This window comes from Phocoena phocoena, chromosome 3 (assembly GCF_963924675.1).
Source record: "Phocoena phocoena chromosome 3, mPhoPho1.1, whole genome shotgun sequence".
In the NCBI taxonomy this organism is placed as follows: Eukaryota; Metazoa; Chordata; class Mammalia; order Artiodactyla; family Phocoenidae; genus Phocoena; species Phocoena phocoena.
Window position 1 is genome coordinate 152599924 of NC_089221.1, and position 26708 is coordinate 152626631.

The 26708-nt window shown below is 52.3% G+C and overlaps 1 protein-coding gene across 1 annotated transcript; it reads left to right on the top strand.

The window, feature by feature from the left end:
• Window positions 1-461: 461 nt before the first annotated feature.
• Window positions 462-26613, top strand: CDHR2 (cadherin related family member 2). The gene is made up of 31 exons (XM_065873749.1): window positions 462-513; window positions 748-819; window positions 4598-4737; window positions 4849-4886; window positions 6892-6994; window positions 8847-8936; window positions 9574-9699; window positions 9776-9922; window positions 10003-10078; window positions 10178-10293; window positions 10415-10648; window positions 11577-11732; window positions 11816-11977; window positions 12264-12325; window positions 12596-12839; window positions 15208-15447; window positions 17178-17247; window positions 17377-17982; window positions 18781-18852; window positions 19280-19329; window positions 20699-20850; window positions 21000-21108; window positions 21200-21288; window positions 21908-21976; window positions 22088-22165; window positions 22266-22326; window positions 22415-22539; window positions 23076-23189; window positions 23271-23351; window positions 23739-23796; window positions 26473-26613. The coding sequence occupies exons 1-31, from the start codon at window positions 462-464 to the stop codon at window positions 26611-26613; spliced, it is 3933 nt and encodes a 1310-aa protein (XP_065729821.1).
• Window positions 26614-26708: the final 95 nt, after the last annotated feature.

Genomic DNA, 26708 nt, shown 5'->3' on the forward strand with positions numbered 1-26708 from the left:
CTATTAGCTTGGACTCTAAACAGGCAGGTTAGTGCAGTGGTTGAGGGAATGAATTCTGGAGTTCAAAAGACCTGTTTTGAGAGCATGGGCTTGCCATTGACTCTCTGTGTGGCCTCAGGCAAGCCCGTTAGCAGCCACCTAGTTGTAAGAATAAAGAGATTATGCACGTAATATACTTGGATCCGTGCCTGCTACACAGTGGGCACTGAACCCTGGGGTCAAGTTCAGGGTCAGTCTCAGGCTGGGGCTCTAGATCAGGCTCAGCTACCCTGCCCCTCCCTGCCATGCCTCCCAACTCCCTATCCCCTGGAACATCTGGCAAATGGGCAGAATTTTTTTTTGTGTGACGGAGGTGAGTTGGCCGGGTTCAGACCCGACTGATCAGGGTCCACCAGAGGAGGGAGGCCTGGGTTCATGTGCCCCTCCCCTGATGCCTCTTCCCCCAGGTCCCTCCAGACGTGATGGTGTGGCCGTGGCTGTCCTGCCTCTTGCTTCCTGCCCTCATGGTGTCTGGTGGGTACCTCCCCTCCCCCACCAGGGCAACACTAACCTGGGGATCCTCAGCAGAACCCTATGGCCCAGCCCCGGGCTTGGCTGCTCTGGGGAGGCCTGGAGAGGAATCCAGTCCTGGGCCGGTGAGCTGGACTGAAAGTTGGCCAGTGGGACTGGTGTGGGCTCCCACAGGGGCAGATGGGGGTCAGTCTTTATGGAGGTGTCCAGATGTTCCAACACTCTGTGTCCCTACAGTGTCAGCCAACGTGGCCCCAAAATTCCTGTCCAACATGTCGTTAGTGAACCTGCCCGAGGACCTACCAGTGGGTGAGTAACTGTCCCTGTGCCCAGACTGCACCAAACGCTTACCCACAAGAGGGCCCCAGGGGCTCCCCTGTGGGCTTGCTCGCCATCCCTGCAGCTCCATGGCTTGTCATGGGGCAAAGGTGGCCTGAAGGAAGTTTGTTCCAGAAGTTTGTTTTCTCCTTTGCAGCTTTTGGGTCGAGGGCCCTCACACAGCACCAAATAATCAAGACTCACCCCAAGAGAACATTCCTCCCATTTCCCATCTCTTTCAGTCTTTCTGATTTCCCAAGGGAGAAAGCATCCATTTGGTACCATTATTTCTCTTCTACCTCTCTCACGTGCTCATCTCTCTTCCTCCTCTGCTATTTTTTTTTTTCAGACAGAAAGAGAGCAGGCTTTAGGCTCAGAGCCTTTCATGCACACATCTCACCAGAAATTGATACTTTTGTTGTCTTCGTTTGTAGAGTTACCTTCCCTCTATGGCGAGTGAGATGAGTTTTCTACGTCCAGTAGCCATCTAGTTTGTTTTTAAAATAAATGTATTTACGTGAAGCAGTAAGTCACTTAAAAGGAGGGTCATAAACAATGAGACGTGGGTGTGGTAATGATCTTGGCAGTGTACAGGAGTGAATGATGTTCATGAAACATTGTTTTGGATGAAGCCACAGGGACTGGATGCCAAATTTCCAGCAGGCAGGATGGGGGTTGAAGAAGCTGAAATGATAGATGACTGTATTCATTGGGATACAGGGTCAGCTGCACATAACAGACCCCAAATAACAGAGCTGTAAACAAGGTGAAAGTTTCCTATTCTCTTACATAGTCATCTAGAGCAGTGAGCCCAGGGCTGTCAGAGGCTCTGTTCCATCAGGCTGTTCCGTGCCCTATGCTTCTGGCATCAGGGACCCTCCTTCCATTTCCAGGTTCTGCCTCCCCTAGGGCCTGGCCCTCATCCACATGGTCCTAGATGGCTCATGTCACGCCCTATTCCAGTGAGAGCTGGGGGCAAGAAAGGGCCAAGAGGGCCCATTTCTTTCTCCTAGGGACAGGGCTTCAGGTTTTACACATGTTACTTCTGCTCACATCTCATTAGCCAGAACTTAGCCACATGCCCTAACTGCAAAGGAACTGGAGAAATGACAGAACTTAGCCACATGCCCTAGCTGCAAAGGAACTGGAGAAATGACAGAACTTAGCCACATGCCCTAGCTGCAAAGGAACTGGAGAAATGACAGAACTTAGCCACATGCCCTAGCTGCAAAGGAACTGGAGAAATGATAGAACTTAGCCACATGCCCTAGCTGCAAAGGAACTGGAGAAATGACAGAACTTAGCCACATGCCCTAGCTGCAAAGGAACTGGAGAAATGACAGAACTTAGCCACATGCCCTAGCTGCAAAGGAACTGGAGAAATGACAGAACTTAGCCACATGCCCTAGCTGCAAAGGAACTGGAGAAATGAGGTCTTTATTTTATTTAGCCATGTGCACAGCTCGAAATCTGGGGTTCTAATTAGTCTGAGAGAAAGAGGGCTGTGAATACTGGGGGACAATTTACAGTCTTTGTTGCAGTGTCAGAATTGGGTCCCCAAATATCTAAATCTACTAGATGAAGCAAGAGACTGCATCAAAGGTGAAATCCAAAGTCTGCCTTGGAATCCAGAAACCCAGGTCTAGATACACGAAGAAAGGTTGTGCGATGGGCTTCAGAGCCACGAAAGCCACATCCATTTGCATGTGGTTGCCAGGACAGCAAAATCTACTAAGGGCTATATTAATAAAGGTTTAGATCCCAGGATGAGGGAGGTGATAGTCTCATTACATTCTGAGTTGGCACAATCCTCCCTGGAGGACTGGGCTGAGGTCAAACTATTTGATATCTGTGAATACAACAGAGAAGTAGTATATACACGTTAATGATATTTTATGTATATTTTCATAGCTGTTTGGTCGTGGATAAACACACACACACCTCCAAACAAATGTTACAAACATATGTAACCCAAATGTCCTCAAGATCTCCATTCTCTTGGGTGACCCTTTAATGTCAAGTCTGATCTCAGGCAGACCAAATGAGAGTCTTTTCTTTGATAACCACAGGGCCCCTCTCTGGGCTTTCTTAATCCGAAGAGCAATTTCTTCCTTTCTGAGATGAATTGTATGGCTCTCTTGGGATGAGAAAGCATTTTCAGTCAGGTTTTTAAAAAATGTTGTTTAGACCTTTTATTTTGAGGTATAATATATATACATGGAAGCACACCGACCCCCTCTCTGCCCTTCTAGTCACTCCCTGTCCTTTCTCTCCTGCAGAAGACCTGTTTTCTTGACACTCACACTGTATAATAGTTTAGTTTTGTCAGGAAGACGTTTTAAAATACGTCAGATTTGAGTTTAAAGACAGACACCTAATATATGTCTTTTATTTCTGTAGCTCTTATTGATTTATTTGTTACAGTTAATTCTTTTTCAGGCAGACTTTTCAAAAAGCTTTTTCTCCCTGATCCTTCTTTCTGTGTCCATGAACACATGTTTACAGAGGATTTACACATCCCCACTCACTTCCCATGGGTATGGGTATAAGGGCCATATCAGTTTACATTTTGACATTTTTGAATCAGGATGTGTCTTATATTTGAGATAGTCAGTTAACACAGAGTGACTCCCCACCCCAGCAGTCATTAAATTGACAGTGTGTCTCACAACAGAGGAAACATACTGTAGATACTAACAGCTTTCTAGCCCGATGGTCTTCCTGGAGGAGGGGGCCTGGGTGGGAAGGGACCAAGCTTTCTAAGGAGTTTCTGGAGGACCCAGAACTATTTGGTCAAAGAAGAGCAGACTCCAGATGTGCTGCCCAGACTGTCCCTGCAAGGCTGTCGTGGGCAAGGGTGGGGGCACGCTGGTTCTCTGAGACTCTTGGGCTGGGTGCTGGGCCCCACCACCATGTCACTGTTCTGGCACTTCTGTTTTTGTAGGCCTCTCCCTCCAGAAAAATACATTAAAAATATACTTTAATATACTGCATTGGCATAAAGACAAATATCCTGAGGGCTAGATTATAATCATTTATTCCTTTTGATTTTTTTTTTTTACCGTTTGAAAAAATGAGGTATAATTGACATACAATATTATATTAGTTTCAGGTGTACAACATAATGATATATTTGTATATATTTCAAAATGATCACCACAGTAAGTCTATTTAACATATGTTACCACACATAGTTACAGATGGCTTTTTTTTTTCCCTTGGGATGAGAGCTTTTAAGACCTAATCTCTTAATAATTTTCAAATACCCAATACAGTATTGTTAACTCTAGTCACCATGCTGTACATTACATCCCCAGGACTTATTTATTTTATAACTGGATATGTGTACCTTTTGACCCTCTTCACCCATTTCTCAGTCCCCCGCACCCCACCTCTGGCAACCACCGATCTTCTCTGTATCTATGATCTTGGTTTTTTGTTTTTAGATTCCACATGTGTAAGTGAGATCATACAGTATTTGTTTTCCTTTGACTTATTTCTCTTAGCAGAATTCCCTCTAGGTCCATCCATGTTGTCACAAATGGAAAGATTTCATTCTTTTTTTAAGGCTGAAAATATTCCATTGTACATGTATACCACATCTTCTTTACCCATTCATCCATTGATAGACATTTAGGTTGTTTCCATGTCTTGGCCCTTCTAATTTTAAAAGAAGTTTGACATTCTTGTGGGCCTCGTGGGCAGCTTGGCCAGGCCAGCATTGAACTAGGTGGCCGTGGACCCTGTGCATTCCCTGTCCCGTCTGCAGGTACTGAGGTCTTCTGGCTGATAGCTCAGGACCCGGACAATGACCCTCTGACCTATAGGATTAGTGGCTCATATGCCTACTTCTTCAATGTCACCCCGAATACTGGGGAAGTGAAGCTGGCCAACCTTCTGGACTATGAGGTAAAGGGAAGCAATCTGAGAAGGCCTCGTGCGGGATTGGGGAGGTAGGGAGGGCTCTGGTGGGCACCCGAACAGGGCTTACCTTGTTTCCCTTCTCTCTGCCCACTGCAGACACTCTACTGGTTTTCCATCAACATCTCTGTGAGCGACGGTCACAATAATCCAGTGAGTCAGAAGTGGGGAGGGAAGGGAGGTCCAGGGATTAGAGAGCAGGGGACTGAGGGCCCACCACTAATTGCCCACCGCAAATAAGCAGAGAGAGCCCCAGCTAACAAAAAATGAATTGAATGTTTATTTTTATTGAAATTATACTTCTCCATTTTTCGTCATACAATATTAACCAAGATTTTAGTATTTATTATAATTTATATTAATTTATACAAATATATTGTTTATCTTTTGTGTATTTTGTATATCTATTGTATATCATTAATTACATTATTATTTTTTAAAAGATTTATGTACTATTTTTTATTTATTTTATTTACTTTTGACTGTGTTGGGTGTTAGTTGCAGCACACAGGATCTTCACTGAGGCATGCGAGCTATTCGTTGTGACGTGTGGGCCTCTCTCTAGTTGTGGCGCATGGGTTACAGAGCACATGTGCGCTGTAGTTTGCAGCAGGCGGGCTCTAGTCGAGGTGCGAGCTCAGTAGTTGTGGCGCATGGGCTTAGTTGCCCCGTGGCATGCGGGATCTTAGTTCCCTGACCAGGGATTGAACCCGCGTCCCCTGCATTGTAAGGCGGATTCTTTACCACTGGGCCACCAGGGAAGTTCCAATTACATTATTAACTTGTATTAATATACTTATTAATAAAAAAACAAGTGCCAAATACCTCCCTACCCTCTCTCCACTGAGGTCATCACTTTCAGCCCCTATGGCTGATGGGTTGGTCTCAGTGTTCATGTTTCTCAGTAACACACTTATACAGCTGTGTCTTGTGTCTGTGAAAGTTGGGGGTTTTGTCTTTATAACCTATTCCCCAAACCCTATCCATTTAAAAAATCATTTTAATGACTTGGATATTCATAAATATTTTCTCTTTGTAAACAGTTTTAAAAGTGCAGATAGAGCTCAAGTCCCCCTGGGCAACCCTTCCCAGCCCACTCCCACCTGAAGTGTCTGCCATCACCGTGTTCTTTTCTATCCATCGCTAAACACTGACATGCATATATGCATCCACGGAAGAGAGATGGTAGTTTTGGGTGCGTTTTCTGAAATCCGAGTGGGATCCTACTGCATATATGGTCTTGAACTGCCTTGATGACTCGACAATCAGCTTTGGAAGACTTCCCTGGTGGTCCAGTGGTTAAGACTCTGTGCTTCCGCTACAGGGAGCCCGGATTTGATCCCTGGTCAGGGACGTTCCGCATGCCACGGGGTGCAGCCAGAAAACAACAATCGGCTTTGGGGTCCCTTCTGTGTCTGCACATGAGTCTTCTGTTTCCTGTATGTCTATAGCCCAGTGTGGGGACTATAAGCTCCATGGCGCTTAGCTGGTCTCCTCAACACTTAGGTTGTTCACAGCTTTACGCTATGGCTAACAAAGCTAAAAGGAACATTCTTGTAATAGGACATTTTAGATTTTTTTTTAATGACCTAATGATTTCTACAACATACTCTCCAAATGGTTCAGTAAATCTGTGGAGAGAAAAACTAAATAAGGGGTAAATCTGGATAAAGAGTATCAGGAATTCTTTGTACCATACTTGCAACTTTTCTGGCCTTTGAAATGGTATCAGATAAACACAGAGGGGAGAGGGGGAAGCTGGGGCAAAGTGAGAGTAGCATCAACATATATACATTACCAAATGTGACATAGATAACTAGTGGGAAGCTGCTGCATAGCACAGGGAGATCAGCTCGGTGCGTTGCGACGACCTAGAAGGGTGGGATAGGGAGGGTGGGAGGGAGGCTCAAGAGAGAGGGGATATGGGAATATATGTCTTCATATGGCTGATTCACTTTGTTGTACAACAGAAACTAACACAGCATTGTGAAGCAATTATACTTCAATAAAGATGTATAAAAAAAAGTTACCCCAGACACCACCTGATTGTTCTCCTGAGAAGCTATACCAACTTGCACTCCCGTCCTGATACTCCTGAATTTGTTTTCTCAAGCTCCCACATTTTCTGGGCTCACCTGGGCTTTCTCACTTGCAGGTGCGGAAGGAAATGGTGGTGATCGTGGAGGACAGAAATGACAACGCACCCATTTTCCAGAACACAGACTTCTCCATCAGAATCAATGAGGTAACATCTGCCTTAACGGGGTGTGTGTGTAGGATGCAGACATCCCACAGATCTGCTCAGAGTGGGAAGGACCAGAGATAGACAGCAGGGCATCCAAGATTGGGAAGTGCACCTCCTAGAAAGGGCAGCTTGATGAACCAAATTCAGGGGGTTGCGTGTAACCCCATGTACCATAGTTACAGCAACATTTTGCAATCTAAATGCAATCTAAGTCTAAAGATTGGAATTCTTTAAGTATGATAGTCAGGGGTGGGGGGGGGAGGAATTGATTTTCTCATGTTTCTGAAAAATTTAACAGTATATCTGACTTCAGGCATGGCTGGATCCAGGTACTCAAGCCATGTCATCAAGAAGAGATCTCTCTCTACCTAGAAGCTCTGCTTCTCGTGTTGCCATCATCCTGGGGTGGGGCGAGCAGTTCCCCCTTATGGTGATAAAAGTGTCCCCCAGCAGCTCCAGGCTCACATCCCACCGGCTTTGCAATTGCAACACAGACTGTCTCTTTCTCAATGGTCCCAGCCAAACCCCCAGGACTGACTCTCATTGGCCCATTTTGGGTCAGGTGCCCATCAGTTGAGGAGTACGGAATGCTCCAGTTGTCTAGATCTGCGTCACGTGCTTTCCCTTCTAGCAAGAGGAGCAGCCCCACTTCAACTGCATAGGCAGGGAGGAGGTTTCCCAGTGGTCCCAGGGCAGCAAACACAACAACACTCCTGAATCTTCATTACCACGTGGCTTCAAAGTCCTGACAGGTGTGGGTCCCCCTCCCCCAGGCCAGACTTGAGGCTGGTGAGGTTCAGACAGCCCTTCAACAGGCTCTGATTGAGCGCCTACTGTGTGTCTGGCACTGTCCTTGGTGCTGAGGATATCCAGTGAAGACAGACTTGGTCGCCACCCTCGCTAGCTCACATTGTAGTGAAGAGCACAGACAACAAAACATTTAATCAACAAAGTATTAAACAAACAGGATTATTTCAGATGGTGATGAGCTCTAGGAAGAGCATAAAACATGACTGGGGAGGGACCTGCTTTAAGTTGAGCCAGTCAGGAAAATCTTCTCTGGGTAGGTGACATCTGAGCAGAACTAAATGTTGAGGAGCCAGCATGGGCTGCTCCAGGAAAAGGATATTCCAGGCAGGGAACGGCAGCTGCAAAGGCTCTGAGGTGGGAATCAGCCTGGAGTGCTGTAGGCATAGCCAGGAAGCTCATGTGTGTGGGGGGAGGAGGCTGAGGAGAAGGTGAGGTCAGAGAATTGGGCAGTGGCCTGAACCTGGAGGGCCATGGAGGCAGTCTGGACCGTATTCTAGGCAGAATGGGGGAACCACTTGTTGGTTTTGAACACGAGACTGATGTGGTCTGGTTCAGGATTTTCAAAGATCTTTCTGGCCACCGTGAAGAAACAGTGAGGGTGTGGACAGGTCCTAGAGGAAAAGCCTCCCAAAAGAAGCTTCCAGCTCTGTGAGGTGCTGTGTGGAACCTATTGCTGGATGCTACAGAGAACACACAGGGCTGTCTAAGCAGAGGAGTGGCACAACCTGAGTTCTGGAATGGTCACTCATGGTGGTCCTGAGGGGCGCTGCAAATCAGAAGCCAACTCAGGTTTCAGGGAGGCTGTGTGGGGAGAGGAGAAGGGGGAACTCTGCTCCCTGCCTCCATCCAGATGCCCCCAGAAGCCCAGCCCAGGTGGGAAGGAAAGGGGGACATCTGTGGAATGCTGGGTTTCAGGTTCTGGAAGGTCCATCGCTATCCCCGTGGTACAGTTGGGGGCACTGAAACTCCAGGAGGGGGCATGATGTGCTTGGGCATGGAGGAGATGTGTTGGAGCTCAGAGGTGACAAAACCCTTGTTACAGACCTTGCCGGTTGGCTCCCTGTTGCTCTCTGTGCTGGCCAAGGACAAAGACACGGGGTCCGGAGGCGCCGTGGTGTACTCCATAGAGAAGGTAAGTGTGTGCGGGTCCACGTGGGAGTGTGGGCGCCACCTCTCCTCATGGCCGCCAGGGGGCAGCATCTCCCACACAACCTGCAGGGACCTTGTGGAGCAGGGGCTCTGCGACGGCCTAGCCCTGGTCCCCACGCCTTCCTCTGGCCCCCCCCCCCCCCCGCCCCCGGACCTCATTTGGCCCAGCCGCCTAAGGAGGGTGCCTGCTGCAGACCGGACGCTCCTTCCCACCGTCTCGCCTGGGGCACTGTCTGTGTCTTTGCGCGGTTAGCGTCACACCACCTGGTGGCTGCGGCAATCCTGGCTTCAAAGAAGAGGAAATCAAGGCTCAGAGAGGTCCAGGGTCTTGTCCAAGGTCACACAGACAGTGGCGGGTGTGACCCCAGTTTCACGAAGACACATTGGCTAGCCACGGCCCCCATCATTGAGCGCCCACTACGTGCCTGGAACCTACCTTATCTCACTTGACCCTGTTTTCGTCCCACTGAGGCGATATCTAGCCCATTTCCCAGGCTCAGAGAGGTTAAGTGACCTGGTGAGGTTGAGAGCAGGGCCAGGATTCGACCCCAGGTCTCTCAGAGCAGGTCCTGGGGGCAGGGCTGTCTGGGTGAGCCTGGCCTGACTGTGCTCTGCCTCAGGTCATCCCTAGCACGGACAGCAGTGAGTACCTCTTTGGGATCCTGCCCAACGGCTCCATCATCCTCAACGGCAGCCTCAGCTACAACAACAAGAGTGCCTTCTATCAGCTGGAGCTGAAGGCCTGTGTGAGTGCAGGCGCAGGCAGGGTCGGGGGCATCGGGACCCGAACCCCCGGCTTCACGGAGACCCATCTCCCGGCAGGACTCAGGCGGCGAGTACAGCAACAGCATCGTCGTCCAGTGCTCCTCGCCTGTCTTCGTGTCCATCTCTGTAATCGATCAGCCGGACCTGGACCCCCAGTTTGTCAGGGAGTTTTACTCGGCCTCTGTGCCTGAGGGTGCACCCCAGGTGTGCCAGGGAACTGGAGGGGTCTGGGTGGAGACAAGAGGTGGGGAAAGGGTCTGGCCACTGACCATGCCTTCTTGCAGGGAACCTCGGTGCTGAAGGTGGAGGCCATGGATGGCGACAGAGGCATCAATGACCCTGTGATCTACAGCATCTCCAGTGAGAATCGGGTGTCTCCAGGCTGGGGCTGAGGCAAGGGAAGGGGTGGGGGCTCCGTCAGAGCCACTGGAAGTAGCTGCTCCTGCTGTCTTTTCCCAGACTCCACAAGGCCTGGCTGGTTCGACATTGGGCCAGACGGGGTGATCAGGGTCAACGGTTCCCTGGACAGAGAGCAGCTGCTGGAGGAGGATGAGGAGGTGCAGGTGCAGGTCACGGTGAGTGAGAGGGCCACTGCCCACTTTGTACCCTGACTTTCTAAACTCTGACCTTTGATCTCAGCTCTCTCTGAATTCTGGTTTTCTGATCTCTGCCTCTCGGCCTCCGCTCTGCTCTCAGGCCACCGAGATGCACCCCAACATCTATGGGCAGGAGGCCAAGGTGAGCATATGGGTCATGTTGAGAGTGACAGACGTCAATGACCACAAACCTGAGTTTTACAGCTGCAGCCTCCCAACCTGCACCTTCACCCCCCAAGAGGCTCAAGTCAACTTCACTGGCTACGTGGACGAGCACGCCTCCACCCGCATCCCCATCGATGACCTCACCATGGTGGTCTACGACCCAGACAAGGCAGGGGCACCCAGACCATGCGCGACAGGGGTTGAAGTGATGGTTGGGAGATCGCGTTGGGGGAGGGAAGTGGGGAGTGACCAGCAGAGTGTGGTACCACAGTGCTCGGTGGGGCCGTGGGCAACAGTGGTGCTGACCATGAGTGGTGGTCAGAGTTGTTGGGTGACGCTTGGAACTGCTGAGTGATGCTGAGCTGGCTGGTAGTCTTGTGTTCAGGGTGGTGCTACGTGGCGGGGAACAGAAAGGCAGCACTGAGTGGAGGTTGGTCCTGGATGCTGGGCAATGTTGAGTGGAATGTAATTTTTGGTGGTGTTGAGTAGAGGGGGTAGTGATGTGTGGATGGTGAAGTTGCGGGGTGCTGGGATAGTACTGGGTATTGGGGGATGTGGGCAGTTTTGAGCACAGTGTGGTCTGGGTGGCTGTCAAGTTGGAGAGTATTCCTAGGTGAAGGTTGATCCTGAGTGGTGGGTGATTTGGGTAGTATCGAACGCTGAATAACTATGGATGGTGTTTGGTAGTATTTGGTGATAATGAGTTGGTACAAAATGTCGACTGGAGGGTGATACTGGGTAGTGGTGGATGGGTGGGTGTGTTGAGATGGTGGTTGGCCTTGACTGGAGAGGGGTGTGGAGTAGAGGGGGTGTGGATAATGGACCGATGCTGGACATTGATGATGTTTGGTGTTGGTATGGGTGGTGGAGGGTGGTGCGTGGTGGCTGGTACGGAAGACTCAAAGGGAGTGAGGGGTGTGTGTCCAGGCGCTGCAGCCCAGGCTGGGGCCTCAGGGAGGTCTTCTTCTGATGAGCTCACATTGACAGGGACTAGTGACTAGCCTATCCTCCTGGGACCTGTGGCCAGGGATTGGGAGAAAGATGCAGGTGGGTACATTGCAGGAGTGGGGTCCCTAATATACAGCCCACGTCTACAGGGCAGCAACGGCACCTTCCTGCTATCCCTCCGGGGCCCTAATGTTGAAGCCTTCAGCGTCTCCCCGGAGCGGGCGGCGGGCTCAGTGGATGTGCAGGTGCTGGTGAGAGCACCGTCGCTGGTGGACTACGAGACACAAACGGTGATGCTGGTGCAGGTGAGGGGTACTCTGGGGCACCACGGAGAGCGGGCCATGGGGTGCTCCAGTCCCAATGTCGCTGCCTCTTCCCCTGTCCTCAGGTCGTGGCCACTGACTCGGTCAGCAGAAGCTCCTCGGTAGCCTTGGTGACCATCCACCTTAGAGACGTTAATGATCACAGGCCCACATTCCCCCACAACCTGTACAACCTCAGTGTCTTCGAGCACAGTGCGGTCGGCTATGTGGTCACCAACAGCATCCAAGTGAGTGATGGGGGACAGGGCTGGGCAGGGCTGGGAGAGATGCGGAGATGGGCAGGCCTGGGGCTGTGGCCCTGCTGGAGTCCCTGTATCATCTGATGTCAGCGGGGGCCAGCAGGTGTGTATGCGCATGCGCATGTGTGTGATGTCTACGTGTCAGTCTGAGTGTGTCAGGGGCTGCTCCCTCTGGGTCAGGGAGCAGGACGGCCCTGTCCTCGTCAACTGCACGGTTGACAGTGCAGGTATGGCTTCTGCTCAGTGTCGCATTATCTATCTCTCTGCCTCACAGGCCTCCGACCCAGACACGGGTGAGGAGGGCCGCATCACCTACAGCCTGCTTCCGGGGAATGGGTAAGTTACCCGGGTGGGCAGCGGGCAGGTGGGTGAGGGGGACCCAGGCTCACCTCTCTGCCTCACAGCAGGGCTAGAGGAGTCAGATAAAATATAGGGTACCCAGTTACATTTCAACTTCAGATAAACGATGAATGGGTTTTCTTTTAGTATAAGTAGGTTGCAAATATTCCATGGGATGTCCTGAAATATTTTTCATTGTTTATCTGAAATGCAAATTGAAGTGGGCATCCTGTATCTTTATTTGCTCCATCTGGCCACCCTGCACAGGGTGGACATCTTTGCGGTGGATCCAGGCTCGGGGACAGTGACGGTGAGAAACAGTGAGCTGCTGGATCAGGAGAAGCAGGCCGTGTACTACCTCACGCTGGTGGCCACGGACGGCGGGAACCTGTCGTCCTCCACCATGCTGCAGATCGTTGTGCTGGACATCAATGACAACAAGCCCGTGGTCAGCGGCTCCTACAACATCTTTGTCCAGGAAGAGGAGGGCAATGTCTCTGTGACCATCCAGGTGTGAGCCGGCCTGTAGCTGATGGGTGGGAGGGGCACAAGGCATCAGGCCTGCCTCTGTAGTCATGCTGGTCCTGGGTTGGAATCTGGGCTCTGCTGTGTAGTCCTGAGAAAGTCACTCAGTCTCTCTGGGCCTCCGTTTCTTCTTTGGGAAATGAAGACCATCTCAGTACTTATTCCCTGGGTCATAACGGATGTAAAGTGCTCGGCACAAGGCCTAGCACAGAGCAAGCCCTCAGAAACATATTGCTCTTTTAAATTCAGACGCCTGCCTCATTCCAAAAAGGATTTGAGGTGGCTTAGATTTAAAAGTGTGATAAAAGAAATAAGGGAAAAGAGAAAATAAGGACGGTATTTTTTTAAAGTGCACGAAGGTAGAAGCCATACAATTGCTAAGAGTGGGCTGAATACTCAGTTCTGAGCTTCCTAATGGCCAAAGCAAAAATGGAAATGAGATCAGTGGTCAGGTTCACAGACTCTGTGAGATAAAAACGCACTACTGGCTCCAGAGGAACACTGGAAAGAAGCTTCTCCCCTGATTCTGAGGCCTTCAGAAGCTTCTCCACTGAGTCATCTGTAAGGGGATCTTGTGAGAATTGAGAAACCAGGTCCTCGGAATGACAATCACATGGCCGTGGAGCCCTCCCGTCTTTCTGGGGCTTGTGGTTTCCGGAGTACATTCCCATCCCTGATCTCTTGACAAACTTATGAAGTAGGTGCTCTAATGCTCCCCATTTCACGGAAGGAGAAAACCGAGGCTCAAAGAGGTTAAGTGACTTTTCTGTGGTTATACGGCCAGTCAGTGGCAGTGCTGAAACCTGGGCCTTCCTTCATGCACCTCAGTGCTCCTCACCCTGGTCTGTGAGCTCTTTGGGGCAGGAGCATTTCAGATCTGCTGCCAGAACCGTGGTGCCCAGTGTGAGCCCTGAGAAGTGCTTGGTGAATTAACCAGCCTGAGTTCAGAGTGCCAAGGAATGAACAGACAGAGTTTTTCATTTCATAAACACGATCCCAACAGATCTGAAACAAGAACCTGAAGGTGGCAGTGGGCAGAGAAGAGGGGAAAGAATTGGATCCAAGTGGGACTAGCCTAGCTCTGTATTCAAAGCCATGTTTGCTGAGCACCTACTATGCACCAGGCCCTTTGCTGGGCCCTGGGTCCTCCGAGATGAACCCACCATAATTCCTGCCTTCAGGAAGGGTGGCGGACCATCATCCAAGGGTGTCACTTGTGCTGTACTGAAGGTAGCACAGGGGTTGTGGAGGACCAGGGGAGGCACCAATCTGACCTGGAGTCAAGCAGACAAGGTGTAGAGGGCATTCATGTGCATGTGCAAAGGCCTGGTGGCAGGGAAGAGCATCTTGTGCTCTCCATGCTGGATCACCCCAAAAGCACACATGTGTTCACGACCTTGGTAGGACAGAAACACACACACACACACACACACACACACACACACAGATTGGATGAAGAATTTCAGCTATTTAAAAAATATAGCACTGAAGTAGTCATCACGGGAAAGTCAGAATCTTGTTGGACTTCACACTTATTTATTTATTTGGCTGTGCCGCATGGCTTGTGGGATTTCAGTTCTCCAACCAGGGCTTGAACCCGGGCTACAGCAGTGTAAGCCCAGAATCCTAACCACTAGGCCACCAGGGAATTCCCCCACACTTTTTTTTTTTTTTTTTTAAATTTATGGCTGCGTTGGGTCTTCACTGCTGCGTGAAGTTTTTCTGTAATTGCGTTGAGCGGGGGCTACTCTTCGCTGCGATGAGCGAGTGGCTTCTCTTGCTGCGGAGCACAGGCTCTAGGCGCGCGGGCTTCAGTAGTTGTGGCTCGCAGGTTCCAGAGCACAAGCTCAGTAGTTGTGGCGCACGGGCTTAGTTGCTCCGTGGCATGTGGGATCTTCCCAGACCGGGGCTCGTACCCGTGTCCCCCGCATTGGCAGGCGGATTCTTAACCACTGCGCCACTAGGGAAGTCCACACACATACACTTATTTGTGTTTATTTTAAACTTCGACTGTCTATATGATACTGCCCCCACTCCTCCCTTGCCATAAGGGAACTGTCTTGATCGTGGCTCTATTCCCAGTACCTAGAACAGGGCTGAGCATGTAGTAGGTAAACATTTGTGGGATGAATGAGTGACCTCAAGGTTTCAGACCTCAAAAGCTCTTGCAAGCTGTTGGTCTGTCCCTCTCAGATGCAAGACTGAGACTGGGAGATTGGGGAGCATCCCTCTGGCTTTAGGCCCAGTTACTGCCCTCATGGGCCAGCGCTGGAGGGAGAGTCCAGACTGCAGGGCAGGGGCCGGGGCCGAGGAGCACCTGATGGCTGACGTCCCAACCCTGCTTACCTGCACAGGCTCACGACGATGACCAGCCAGGCACCAACCACAGCCTTCTGCGCTTCAGCCTGCTGAGCAGCCCCTACAGCCACAACTTCTCAGTGGACCCCGACAAAGGGATCCTCAGAAATCTGGGGCCCTTGGACCGAGAGGCCATCAACCCCACCCTGGGGGGCCGCATCGTGCTGACCGTGCGCGTATCTGATTGTGGCGAGCCTGCCCTCTGGACTGACGTTAATGTCACCGTCACTGTGGAGGTAAGGTCTGGCTCCGCTGGGGACAGGGTCCAGGATGAGCCCTGTACTGGGGGGCCCCTGAGCAGATGGCCAGCTCCCCGTCCTCCCAACTCAAGTCACATTTCTGCCCTTTGCAGTGTGGTGGGTAAAAGAGTTCTGGAGCCAAGCTGATGGGTCAGAATCCTGGCTCATGTGTTGTGTGGTCTTAGGCAATCGCTCAACTTCCCTGTGTTCTCAAGTTCCTCATCTGTAAAATGGGGATGAAAATAATATAAAACGAGTTAAAAAATGGAAAGTGTTTCAAAGAATGCCTGGCCCAGAGAATACACTCAGTGTATACCTGGTCCTGCAAGGGAGGGATTGTTTAGCACCATTTTATTGATCAAGGGACTAAGGCACACAGAGGTTCTGTAGCCTGCCTCGGGTCACAGAATGGGGTTTTGAATCCAGTCTGTCTGGTTCTAAGGCCGCCACTGGGTCACAGGCACCTTCCTCTATGATGTCCACAATGTGGTTGGTGCCCCCTCGGGTTGTGCAGTGCACAGCCTGAACCACCCCACACAGCAGCCCTGTTTCCCACTGGGTTGGGATGTGCCGCTTTCCCACAAGGATCAGAATGAGACCTCAGGGAAAATAGAGAAACAGAAGTCGGATGAGGACTTGCCAGCTGTCTTTGGGGTGGAAGTAGGCCTCAGAGAAGGAAGAAAGCAAAATTGCATTTCCTGAGCGAGAAGAGTCCTTTCACACCCATGAGCTCTGTAAGTAGGGAGGACTACTCCACTTTGCAGATGAAGATATTGAGGCCCAGAGAGGTCAAAGTCACATGTGAGGAAGAGGTGGAGCTGGACTGAACTCAGAGCTGTGCTCTTAGCCCCTCCTGTGAGTTAGGACGACCTTGAGAGTGCAGCTGGCCATGTGCACGGAGGCAGTAATGCCATCGCTGGGAAACTGCCATCAGAAATTGCATCTAGTTAAGGGGGAGAGGGCTCAGTTTTCAAAGATGTTCTCTCTACCATTATTTAGAAAAAGCTGAAAGCAAAAGCAGACACCTCTGGGCCATCCTGGGGAAGGACTGGGAAAGCCAAGGGCGCCCAGCACGCACCAGCGTCAGGGGAGGAAGCACAGGCAGAGTTGGCCTGATGCTGTGACAACAGGGGCAGCACTCTGTCTGGGCGGGGCGACCAGGGCTGGAGAGGGAAGGCAAGAACAGAACACAGCGGACGTCTCAGGACAGGACCAGGTCAAGCCCTGGCAGGTACCCCCAGCCCAGCCCCACCTGAGCACAGAGTGAGTGTCTTGGGGTTGACCGAGGGCTGGAGGGACAGGAGAAAGGAGGGGACCAGGGAAATCTTGGGCCTTTGTGGGATCATGGTGGTATTGGGGCCAACCCAATAAATCCGAGAGATGGGGAGTCAAGCTGGGCCAGACAGGGACACAGGTGGGGACTCAGAACTATCCCTCCCAAGAGCAGGGTCTAAGAAGGCTCTGAGTGGTGCACAGGGAAACAGAGTGTACACCAAACTTCAGAGTGCCGCCACAGACCTCTGAGCCCCGGGGGTGGGGTCTGGGTGAGTTCTGTCTGCTTGAAGCCTGTTCCATCATCTAGGAAGCGGGCGGTGCTGTCTGAGGAGACCTGGACAGAGAGTCTGGGCCTCGGGCCAGGGGAAGTATGGGCTTCTCAGACTGGCTCTGGGGATGCTGAACCTGGGGTCTCCTGAGTTCCCTGGGCTCAGAACTGCCTCTGTCTGCAGGACATCAATGATAATCTTCCCATCTTCAACCAGTCCAGCTATTCCTTCTCAGTGAGGGAGAGGGACCCAGGTAAGTCCTCCCTCGGCCAGGATATGCAACCCCTTCGAGGGCAGGCCTGAAGCCCCCAAGGGGAGTGAGGACAGAGGATGCCCCCAGTGGCCAGGTCAGGGGTCCCTCCACACTGCCCCTCATTCACAGGCGTGGTGGTGGGCGTGGTGGAGGCCTGGGATGCAGACCAGACGGAAGCCAACAACCGCATCAGCTTCAGCCTATCAGGGGGTGGTGCCAACAACTTCTTGATCCGAGGCTTGGTGCTGGGGTCTGGGCTGGCAGAGGGCCACCTCTGGCTGCCCTTGGACGTGAGCCTGGACTACGAGACACAGGACTTCTTCAATCTGACAGTGAGTGCTGAGAGCCCAGACCCCCAGGGGCGTGACGCCACAGCAAAAGTCCTCGTGAATGTGGAGGACGTGAATGACGTGCCACCCACCCTGGACTCAACCTCGCTCCGGGGCATCCGTGTGGCTGAGAATGGCTCGCAGCATGGTATAGTGGCTGAGGTGGTGGCTCAGGACAGGGACACCATGTCCCAGGTGGAGGTACAGCTTGTGAACGTCATCTGTACCAAGGCCGGGGTCGACGTGGGCAGTCTGTGCCATGGCTGGTTCTCTGTGCTGGCCAACGGCTCTGTGTTCATCCATCAGAGTGAGGTCATCGACTATGAGACCTGTGACCTGGTCACGCTGGTTGTGCGGGCCTATGACCTCACAACGGACCCCCGCTTCCAGGCCTACAGTGACAATGGTGAGGCAGCCTGGCCTGCAGGGCTCAGCAGGCTGTAACATAGGGGCTGTGGGAAAGAACTGGCACCTGCAAGGTCTGGGCTCAAATTGTGGCTCCAGCCCTTACCAGCTGTTCCACTGGGAAAGTCATGACACCTCCCCAAGCTTTAGTAGCCCCATCTATCAAGTGGAGCTGGGTAGTAGGTTGGCTGTGAAGATTAAATGAGAATATATATGTAAAGCATTTCATGCAGTGTTTGGCACATAGTAAGCACTTAATTAATGCTATTACGTTGTGAGACAGCATAAAAGAAAGAGCACACTTCAGAGCCAGATGTGCACTCAGATCCCACCTCTGACACCAAGTAGCAATAACAATCATATATTGAATCCTTACTACAGCCAAGAGCTATGCCAGGTACCTTGCAAGCATTTCTTCATTTTATTCCCACACAATCCATGTGGTAGGTGGTCCCTATCCAATTTTATAGATGAGGAAACTGAGGCAGTTCAATAATCTAGATTACACAGCTAGTAAGTGTCAGAATAATGTTATGGTCAGGTGGGACATACCTGGGTTGGACTCAGTCTTGGCCCACTGCTCTTGCTGTGTGACTTTGGACAAGTTGCTTATCCTTTCTGAGGTCTGGGGAGGATGCTCCCTCCTGCGAAGGCCAGAGGAGACTGAGTCAGGAGCAGGGGAGGGGACTGAGCATGGGTGATGCATGGGAGGGAGGCTGCTAGGAGCAAGACTGAGGATGAGGCTTTCTGGGTCAGGTCTTTGCTTAGATACCAAGGCCAGCCAACATCTCCCCCCTAGGAAGCCTCCCCATCACCATCGAGGATGTGAATGACAATGCACCCTACTTTCTGCCTGAGAATAAGACTTTTGGTAAGCAGCAAGCCCCTCCCTCCCCACCCACACTGTACTCTTCCAGGACTACCTTTGGGCAACTCCCACAGATGCTCCTCAGACCCCAGGTGTGCACTGAGAAAGGGAAGAAGGCCTCCAACCCTGCCTCTCCCTCAGGGTTTCAACAGGAGGGGAGACCTGAGTTTTCACCCCAGCTCTGTCCCAACTCACATCTGACCCTGGGCCAGGCCCTCCTTCTCTGGGCCTCAGTTTCCCCATCTGCACAATGAGAGGTGGAGGACCTGCTAACTTAACGGCTTAGGGGTAGTTGTAATGGGGGTCTCTGGTGGTAGAGAGGTTAAGGGCAGGTTTGGTGGGATGAGCCCTGAGCTGGGCTTACGGTCAGCACTTGGCCAATTGGGCACTGGTCCTGACCCCACTGACCTCTTCCTGTCCACACCTGTAGTGATCATCCCAGAACTTGTGATACCCAACCAGCAGGTGGCTTCTGTCCAGGTAAGTCCTTGGCTCCAAACTTTGTCATTCACATTAGCTCCAGGAGACACAGGGCCTAGGCCTTTAGGTCCTTCAGCTGCCCCCAGAATGTTTTAACACTAGAAAGAAAATCTATTGGCTCCGACCTATGAAAAGAAAACCTCAGAATGGAAATGAACACCTGCTTAATTGATATGATTAAACTCCATTAACTGTTAAATGTAGTATTCATAAAAATTTCATGACCGTAAAAATCACTTGCAGTGGTTTTCTCACTACACCAGAATTCTGGAGTATTACAGAGAAATCATAGTAACTGTAAATTAAACAAGTTCCTCGTATTAAATAATTTTCAGAGCAAAATTGTAAAAATACTTTCAATTTTTATGGCATTGTATGTGTTTATTAGAGGGTGGCAGCTATGACGTGCAGGGGGGGCGGGTGGTGCGGCCTCCCACACAGCCCTGGGGCCTGGGCCTGGCTGGGCCTCTTACTGAGCTGGGGAGCTGCCACACCTTTCTGGAACTCACTTTCCCTCCTGGACAAGGAGCTGTCAGTTCTTTGCAGTAACTCCTTAGGGTTAAGAGATGGGTTATATGTGGGCATCGCGCCCTGTGCTGTGGAAAGGGCACAGGTGTGGAGATGGATGGGCCTGGCCCTCCCCACTTAGAGCTGTGTGTGCCTGTGGGCAGGACAGGGTCTCTCTCAGAACCCCGGCATTCTCCCATAAAAGGGGGATAGTGATTCTCCCTCTCTAGGTTCTTTCTAGGCTTAAACATTCAGTTTTCCGGTCTACAGCCAATTGCATTCTAATGTCATGAGTCTGGCCATGGCTTTGAACAATTTTCTTTAAATGGACTGCTTTTTGAAACATAAACACCAGCTTTGGCCTCATCCTGAAAAGTGACGTCAGTGGACTCACAGCTCTGTGTGTTGGTTATATTCTTCTCTAAAAGGCACTAGAATGAATAAAATTGCTTGTGCCCTCTCCCCCCATCATTTTGTGGTCCACTAGGGGAATTCGTACTCATGTTAGCAAGCACTGAAACGAGGGATCTAAGGGAAGGTGACTGGCACACAGTGGGTGCCCAGGAAATCTGAGTGTCCCTGAGCTTGTGTGTGTGTGTGTGGCAGTGGTGGGGGTGGGGGAGAGCAGGGTGGGATTTCCACACGGGAAGGACTTTGGGCAATGACCTGTTGAGCTGGGGCGCCAGAAGCAGGGACTTGTTCAAACACTGTTTGTTTAAAGCATTTGGTCAGTGGCCTGGGGAAGGCTGATAGAGATCATGGGGACCAGCCTCCCAGGCCACCCTGGCCTCAGACTCCTGCTGGGGATGGAGGGGTGCCTGACCTGGCCTGGTCCGCAGTTGTTGTTCGCCCTTGCTCCTAGGCCAGAGACAATGACTCAGGGAACAATGGGGCCATCCTGTTCTCCATCCTCCAAGTGGATTTCATCGCTAAGGATGGTGCCACGATCCCTTTCCAGGGCTTCTTCCGTGTCTCCACTTCCTTGGAGGCCAGCGTGTTCATTGGCAACATTGAGTAACTGTGGGCAGCCCCTGGATGGGGTGGGGGGAGCCAAGCAGGGCCTCAAGGCAGTGAGTTCCTCGTCCTGGGAGGTGTACCGGGAGGTTCCAAGGAGACTTCAGCTTGGGTTTCAAGACTGAGCTCTGCTCTCCTACCTTCCATAGGCTGGTGACCAACCTTGATTCCACTCTCCAAGGAACTTACCAAGTGACGGTCAAGGCCCAGGACAGGCCATCTGAGAGTCCTGCCCAGGAAGCCAAAATCACCCTAAATGTGAGTGTCGGGTTCTGCCTTCAGTTCCTAGTGCCCTCTGCCAACCCCTGGGTCCCCTGTGCCTCATCTTCCCCCTACCCTCTTTCTGTAGCTCTTCACTGTGGACCAGAGTTACCGTGTGAGGCTGCAGTTCTCCACGAGCAAGGAGGAGGTGGGCGCCAACACGCAAGAGATTAAGGCGTAGGTCTGGGGAGCTGGGAGGGACCTGTGGGGAAAAACACGGCCTGGCAGCCTGGTCCCTGACAGAAACCTGGATGGCATATCTCCTAACCCTGTCCCTGACCCACACTTGACCTTGTCCTTGTCTTTTATTTAAAATTAATTTTTACTGGAGTATGGTTGCTTTACAACGTTGTGTTAGCCTCCACTGCACAACAAAATGAATGAGCCATACACATACAGATGTCCCCTCCCTTTTGGACTCCCCTCTCATTTAGGTTACCACAGTACATTAGGTAGTGTCCTTGTCTTTGACCCTGTACCTGTACTTGCACTTCCTTTCTGCCTGTCCCCAGAAGCCTATGGTTGCCTGGGCAAAGACAGGCCTAAATAGGGCTGCCATGTACAGTTGCAAAGGCTGTGCATCGCACAAGGGCACTCTGCTTGCTAAACTGGAAACCCAGTCCCAGAGGAAGGGGCATCCTTGTCTAATTTGCACAGAAGTGCAACTTGCTTAGCCAATGGAGCTGTCCAGAGGTGGTGCCACTCACACAATCCCTAATTCCACTGGCAGAGCCCTGGCCACAGGCCTGGGTAAGGCCCCTACCCCAGCCCTCTGTGACACCTGCCCCCTTTGCAGGGCTCTTGTCCAGGCGACCAGGACTACTGTCTACATTGTGAACATTCAGGACATAGAATCCATGGCTCGGTGAGTGCCCACAGGACCGGTGGTTGGGGCGAAGAAGAGAGGACCAGCAGTAAGAGGGGCCTGCCTGTCTGGTGGTTCTGCGCTGCTGGCTTCACCTCTGCCCCATTCCAGGGCCCGAGGCCGTTCCTACCTCGATGCCTACTTTGTCTTCTCAAATGGGTCAGCCTTGACCCGTGATCAGCTGAGTGTGTGAGTGGGGCTGCCCTTGGGGTGGGCAGGAGGGTAAGCAGGAAGCCTGGGGGATGGGGATGCCAACGTCCCTCGGGCCTGAGTGGGGCTCTGTGGCCAGGACGATCCGGAATGACAAGGACTCCCTGACCAAGCTGCTGCAGCTGGGGCTGGTGGTGCTGGTGAGTGTCGGCAGGGTGGAGGTAACAGGGGGGTGAGGAGGGGGGTGTTGACCCTACATCCTCCCCCATCACAATCCTTCTTCTCCAGGGCCCCCAGGAGAGCCAGGAGTCAGAGTTGCCGGACACGCTCCATAACGCCGTCATAGGATTGGGAGTGGCTTTGCTGCTGGTCATCGTGATCATGACCACGGTCCTCGTGTGTACCCAGAAGAGGTGCTGCTCCCATCACCCCCTGTGTCTTCAACCTCGCCTCTCCCACCACCCAAGATATCTGAGGGGTAGAAAGACCTGGGGTTTAGGTGTCAGGTACATCTGTATTCAATCCCAGGTGACCCATTATGACCTCTTGGGTATGTTAAACTCCCCTCCCCAAGCCCCAGTTTCCTCATTTGCAGAATGGGCATGACACTAGATTCCTCAAAGCATTCAAGGGAACCATGCGCATTTCATACCGAGCAAGGTGTCTGGCACATACTATACATTTAATAAATGCTGCTTCTTTTCACCTTTCCAATACATATGAAGCCAGTAGCCACATCTGGGTCTGATTCTAGGCTTTGCCACTGGTCAGCTGCGTGTTCTTCAGCAAATCATTTCCCTTCTCTGGTTCTTCCTTGTACCCTCTGTTAAATGGAGCTAACACTCCCACCTGCCAGGGTTGTTGTGAAGTCACACTCTCAGGGCCCGCACTGGGCACACAGTAGGTGTGCAGGGAAAATAGTGATGCCCCCCCGCCATGTTCCCCCCAGCTACCACCGGAAACTTCGGGCTATGAAGGCTTCCAAGGAGGCCCGGAAGACAGCGGCGGGGGTGACGCCCCCAGTCTCTGCCATCCCTGGGACTAACGTGTACAACACTGAGCGGTAAGTGGGGGTCGAAGGATGGGTAAGAGGCCCCATGGGGTGGTTGAGGCCCACGGTCGCTTGACTGGGCCTTCTTTCCAGTGCCAATCCCGTGCTGAACCTCCCCACCAAGGACCTGGGCTTCGAGTCCCAGTCTTCCTCCAGTGACTTGGACCACGTCAGGTGAGCAGTGCTGGTTGTAGTGGTAGTTATGGTGGTGGTAATGGTGATGGTGACAGTGATGGTAGTGATGGTGATGATGGTGATGGCGATGGTGCTGATGGTGATGGTGGTAGTGGTGATGGTGATGGTGGTGGTGGTGATGATGGTGGTGATGGCAGTGGTGGTAATGGTGATGGTGGTAGTGGTGACAGTGATGGTGGTGGTAATGGTGGTGGTGATGATGGTGGTGATGGCAATGGTGGTAATGGTGGTGGTGATGGTAGTGGTGGTGAGGTGGTAGTCGAGGTAGTGATGGTGATGGTGGTGGTGATGGCAGGGGTAGCTGTTGGCCAGAGATAGGGAGGGCTGGGCCTGCCAACTCTCTGAGCTCCATTACCTCCCTTTCAGCCTCAACTCCCTGGATGACAACTCTGTGGATCTGGAAAAGAGCAGGCAGGAAATCAAGGCAAGATGGGGGATGAGCTGGTGCCTGGGGCTTCTGACCTGGGGCTCTTCTCTGAAGGGGTGGGTTTCAGGACAGAGCTCGAGGGACCTCCTGCTGCCATGGGTGTGTCTGCATCCGGCCCTGGGAAACCCCACGGCTTTGGAATGGGGCCTGATCCTTGCTCCCCTACTCATTAACTGTGACCCTGGGTGGGTGAATTCTTCCCTCTGGTTCTCAGTTTTCTCATCTATAAATGGGGATCAGAACACCAAATATGCAGGACTGCTGTGAGGATGAAATAAGAGTGGGTATGAAAACGATCTGGCATACAACGAGTGGTCAGGAATCTGGTTCCCTCCCTTTATATCCTTTATATAAAAGCTGGTGGGGCGGGGGGAGGAGATCCAGAGATGAACATAATCTAGCCAGGGAGCAAAGGTAGGCTCAGATGAACAACAATACCATCATTTATTCAATAGGTTAGTTGGTTCAGTTAGACCAAGCATTTGTGCAGCCTGGGCTGCTGACTAGAATCACGTGGGGAGCTCTTTAGACCTGAGGATGCCAGGTCACAGCTCAGAGATTCTGATCAGATAGCTGGGGTGGGCCTGGGCAGGAAGGTGCTGCTAAAGCTTCTGGGGTTCTAATGTGCAGGCAGGAGTGAGAACCACGAAAGTAGGAGAGTAGGTCAGAGAGCTGAATGGGGGATGGGACGCCAGAACCAGAAGGAACTACCCTCTCCTTCCCACTCTGAAAACCACCACTGGAGTAGAAGCTCTAAGACCCACTGAGCTTTTATAGTCTGCGGTTCTCTCTCTCTGTGTGCGGTTCTCTGTGTGTGTGTGTGTGTGTGTGTGTGTGTGTGTTTGCGCGCACGCGTGCGTAGGGGTGGATATCCACCCACCATTCACCTTATCCACCCTACTTTGGGTCCTGCCCTCAGCCGGGCCCTGCCCTTCCAGGGGGTCCCTTGCTGTTCCTCATGATTCAGGACTTATTTTCCCTTGAGGACCCCTTACTTGGAAAGATTTGGTCAACCAAAGCCTCTCGTGGGTGTTAAAATATCAGAATGCTGCCCAGGGACCTGGCTGTAACATGGAGGCCTCCAAATGGACCCCCAAGGATGGGGGTCATCAATGGTGGTCCAGGCTGCCAGGCAGTGCAGGAGGCCTCTGGGTGGATGGCTCATCTCTGGTTCAAGATGGTTTGGGGCAAAAACTCCAATAAACATATCTGGGGGGAACTGAGGCAGAAAGGAGCAGTCTTGTGGGCTGGAGCTTGTGACCCAGCAGGTAGGCCCTGGTGGAGGCCAAAGCTGACCCCCAGAGGGGAGTGGAGTCAGAGACCCCAGCAGTGGGGCTGGACCTGTGGGCTGAGGAGGTTCAGGGAGCTCTGAGTCTGGAAAGGGAGAGGGGGCCAGGCCGCTAAGAGTCTTCAAAGCCAAGAAAGAGCCAATCCTGCAATGGCAGGGGGTTGTTCAGTTTCTGAGAAGCTGCCCGAGGCTCCACCCCAACTCCTGCAGTGGTAGGTGGGCCTTGGGGTCTCTGGGTGGGGAACGCAGGTGGGGCTTCCTTCCACAGATCCCTTGGTGCCCTGACTCACCTACGACTTCCGTAAATGTTTGTGTGGAAGGTCTGTGAGATCTGAGGGCCCATCCAATCCAAACTTTTCAAGCAACCAAGGCCAGGGAGGGGTGCTGAGCTGCCCAAGGTCAGAAAGCTTGCAAGGCCAGGGCAGCCCAGAACCCAGGTATCCTGTCTCCCGGGCCAGGCTGCACTTCCTGGGCTGTACTGCACCAACTGCTCCCACTGGGGATCTGTGTAGAGGGCTCTGGGAAGCTCAGGCACAACGTTTAGTCCCTCCTGGGGCCCCTCAGGTGTTCCACTGTCTACCGGGGACTGGAACAGTCCCAGTCTGGAAAAAGCCCTTCGTGTGCCCTGGGGAGGATGGAGGTGGTGGAGGCTCTGTCCCCGTAGGTGTCTATGTGGTGGAGTAGCTGAGCCTTGGGGCCTGGCTGGTCCGCAGGAGGGATTCTTGTGAGGGTGTGACACATCACATGGGGAGGGGTAAGAGGAAAGGCAGGAGACGAGAGAGTGTGTGCCATGACGGCCTGCAGGTGGGATCCTGGGTGTGACATGTCCCTCTGGGGTGGCGGAAGGACCTGCCAAACTCAGCCAGGAGCAGCGCTGAGCCATGGACAGGCTTTAGAGCCAGCAAGACCAGCGGTCCAAACACCGCTCTGTCCCTTCCTGGCCAGAGAGCACTCCGAGCCTCAATTTCCGCATCTGTAAAGTGGGGGACATGATCCCTCCCTTGGGGTCTTGTGGGTACCTCAGGTGATGGATGGTTGTGCCCAGCACGGTGCCTGCCATGAGGTACAGGTGACAGGAACTGTGCTGGACTGGCTCCTTGGCACAGGACACAGGGCCTGGCATCATTCAGGACTGGGCAGAACACCCAAATGCCACCATGTCCATGGGTGGGCAAAGGCCAGAGTAGACCCCCTAGGCCCTCCCCTTCACCTGAGCCCATCTGTACCACCAGTATCCATGGCCCCCTCTGGGACAGTCAGGAAACTGAGGCCCCAGCCAAGGAGCCATCTGGTCGTGGGCTTGAAGGGCCACCCACTCTCCTAAGGACTGGGGAGATCACCCCATCTTGGCCCTGGCCTCACACCTCCCCTCCCTCTTCCCACAGAAGGAGCCCCTGCACAGTCTGATGGGGCCGGATCCAGAGCCCCTGAACAGAGTGCTGTCAGGAATGAAGGTGGGCACACGTGGACAGCAGAAGGAGGAGCTGGCCTTCACCAACACTGGCCTGAATACCACAGACCTGTGATGGGGGCCCTGCCACAGGACCCTGGCCACAGAGCCCCACATGGGCCCCCACTCTTCTGGGTCACCTTGGAAGAGGCCTTGTTACCCCCAAATTAT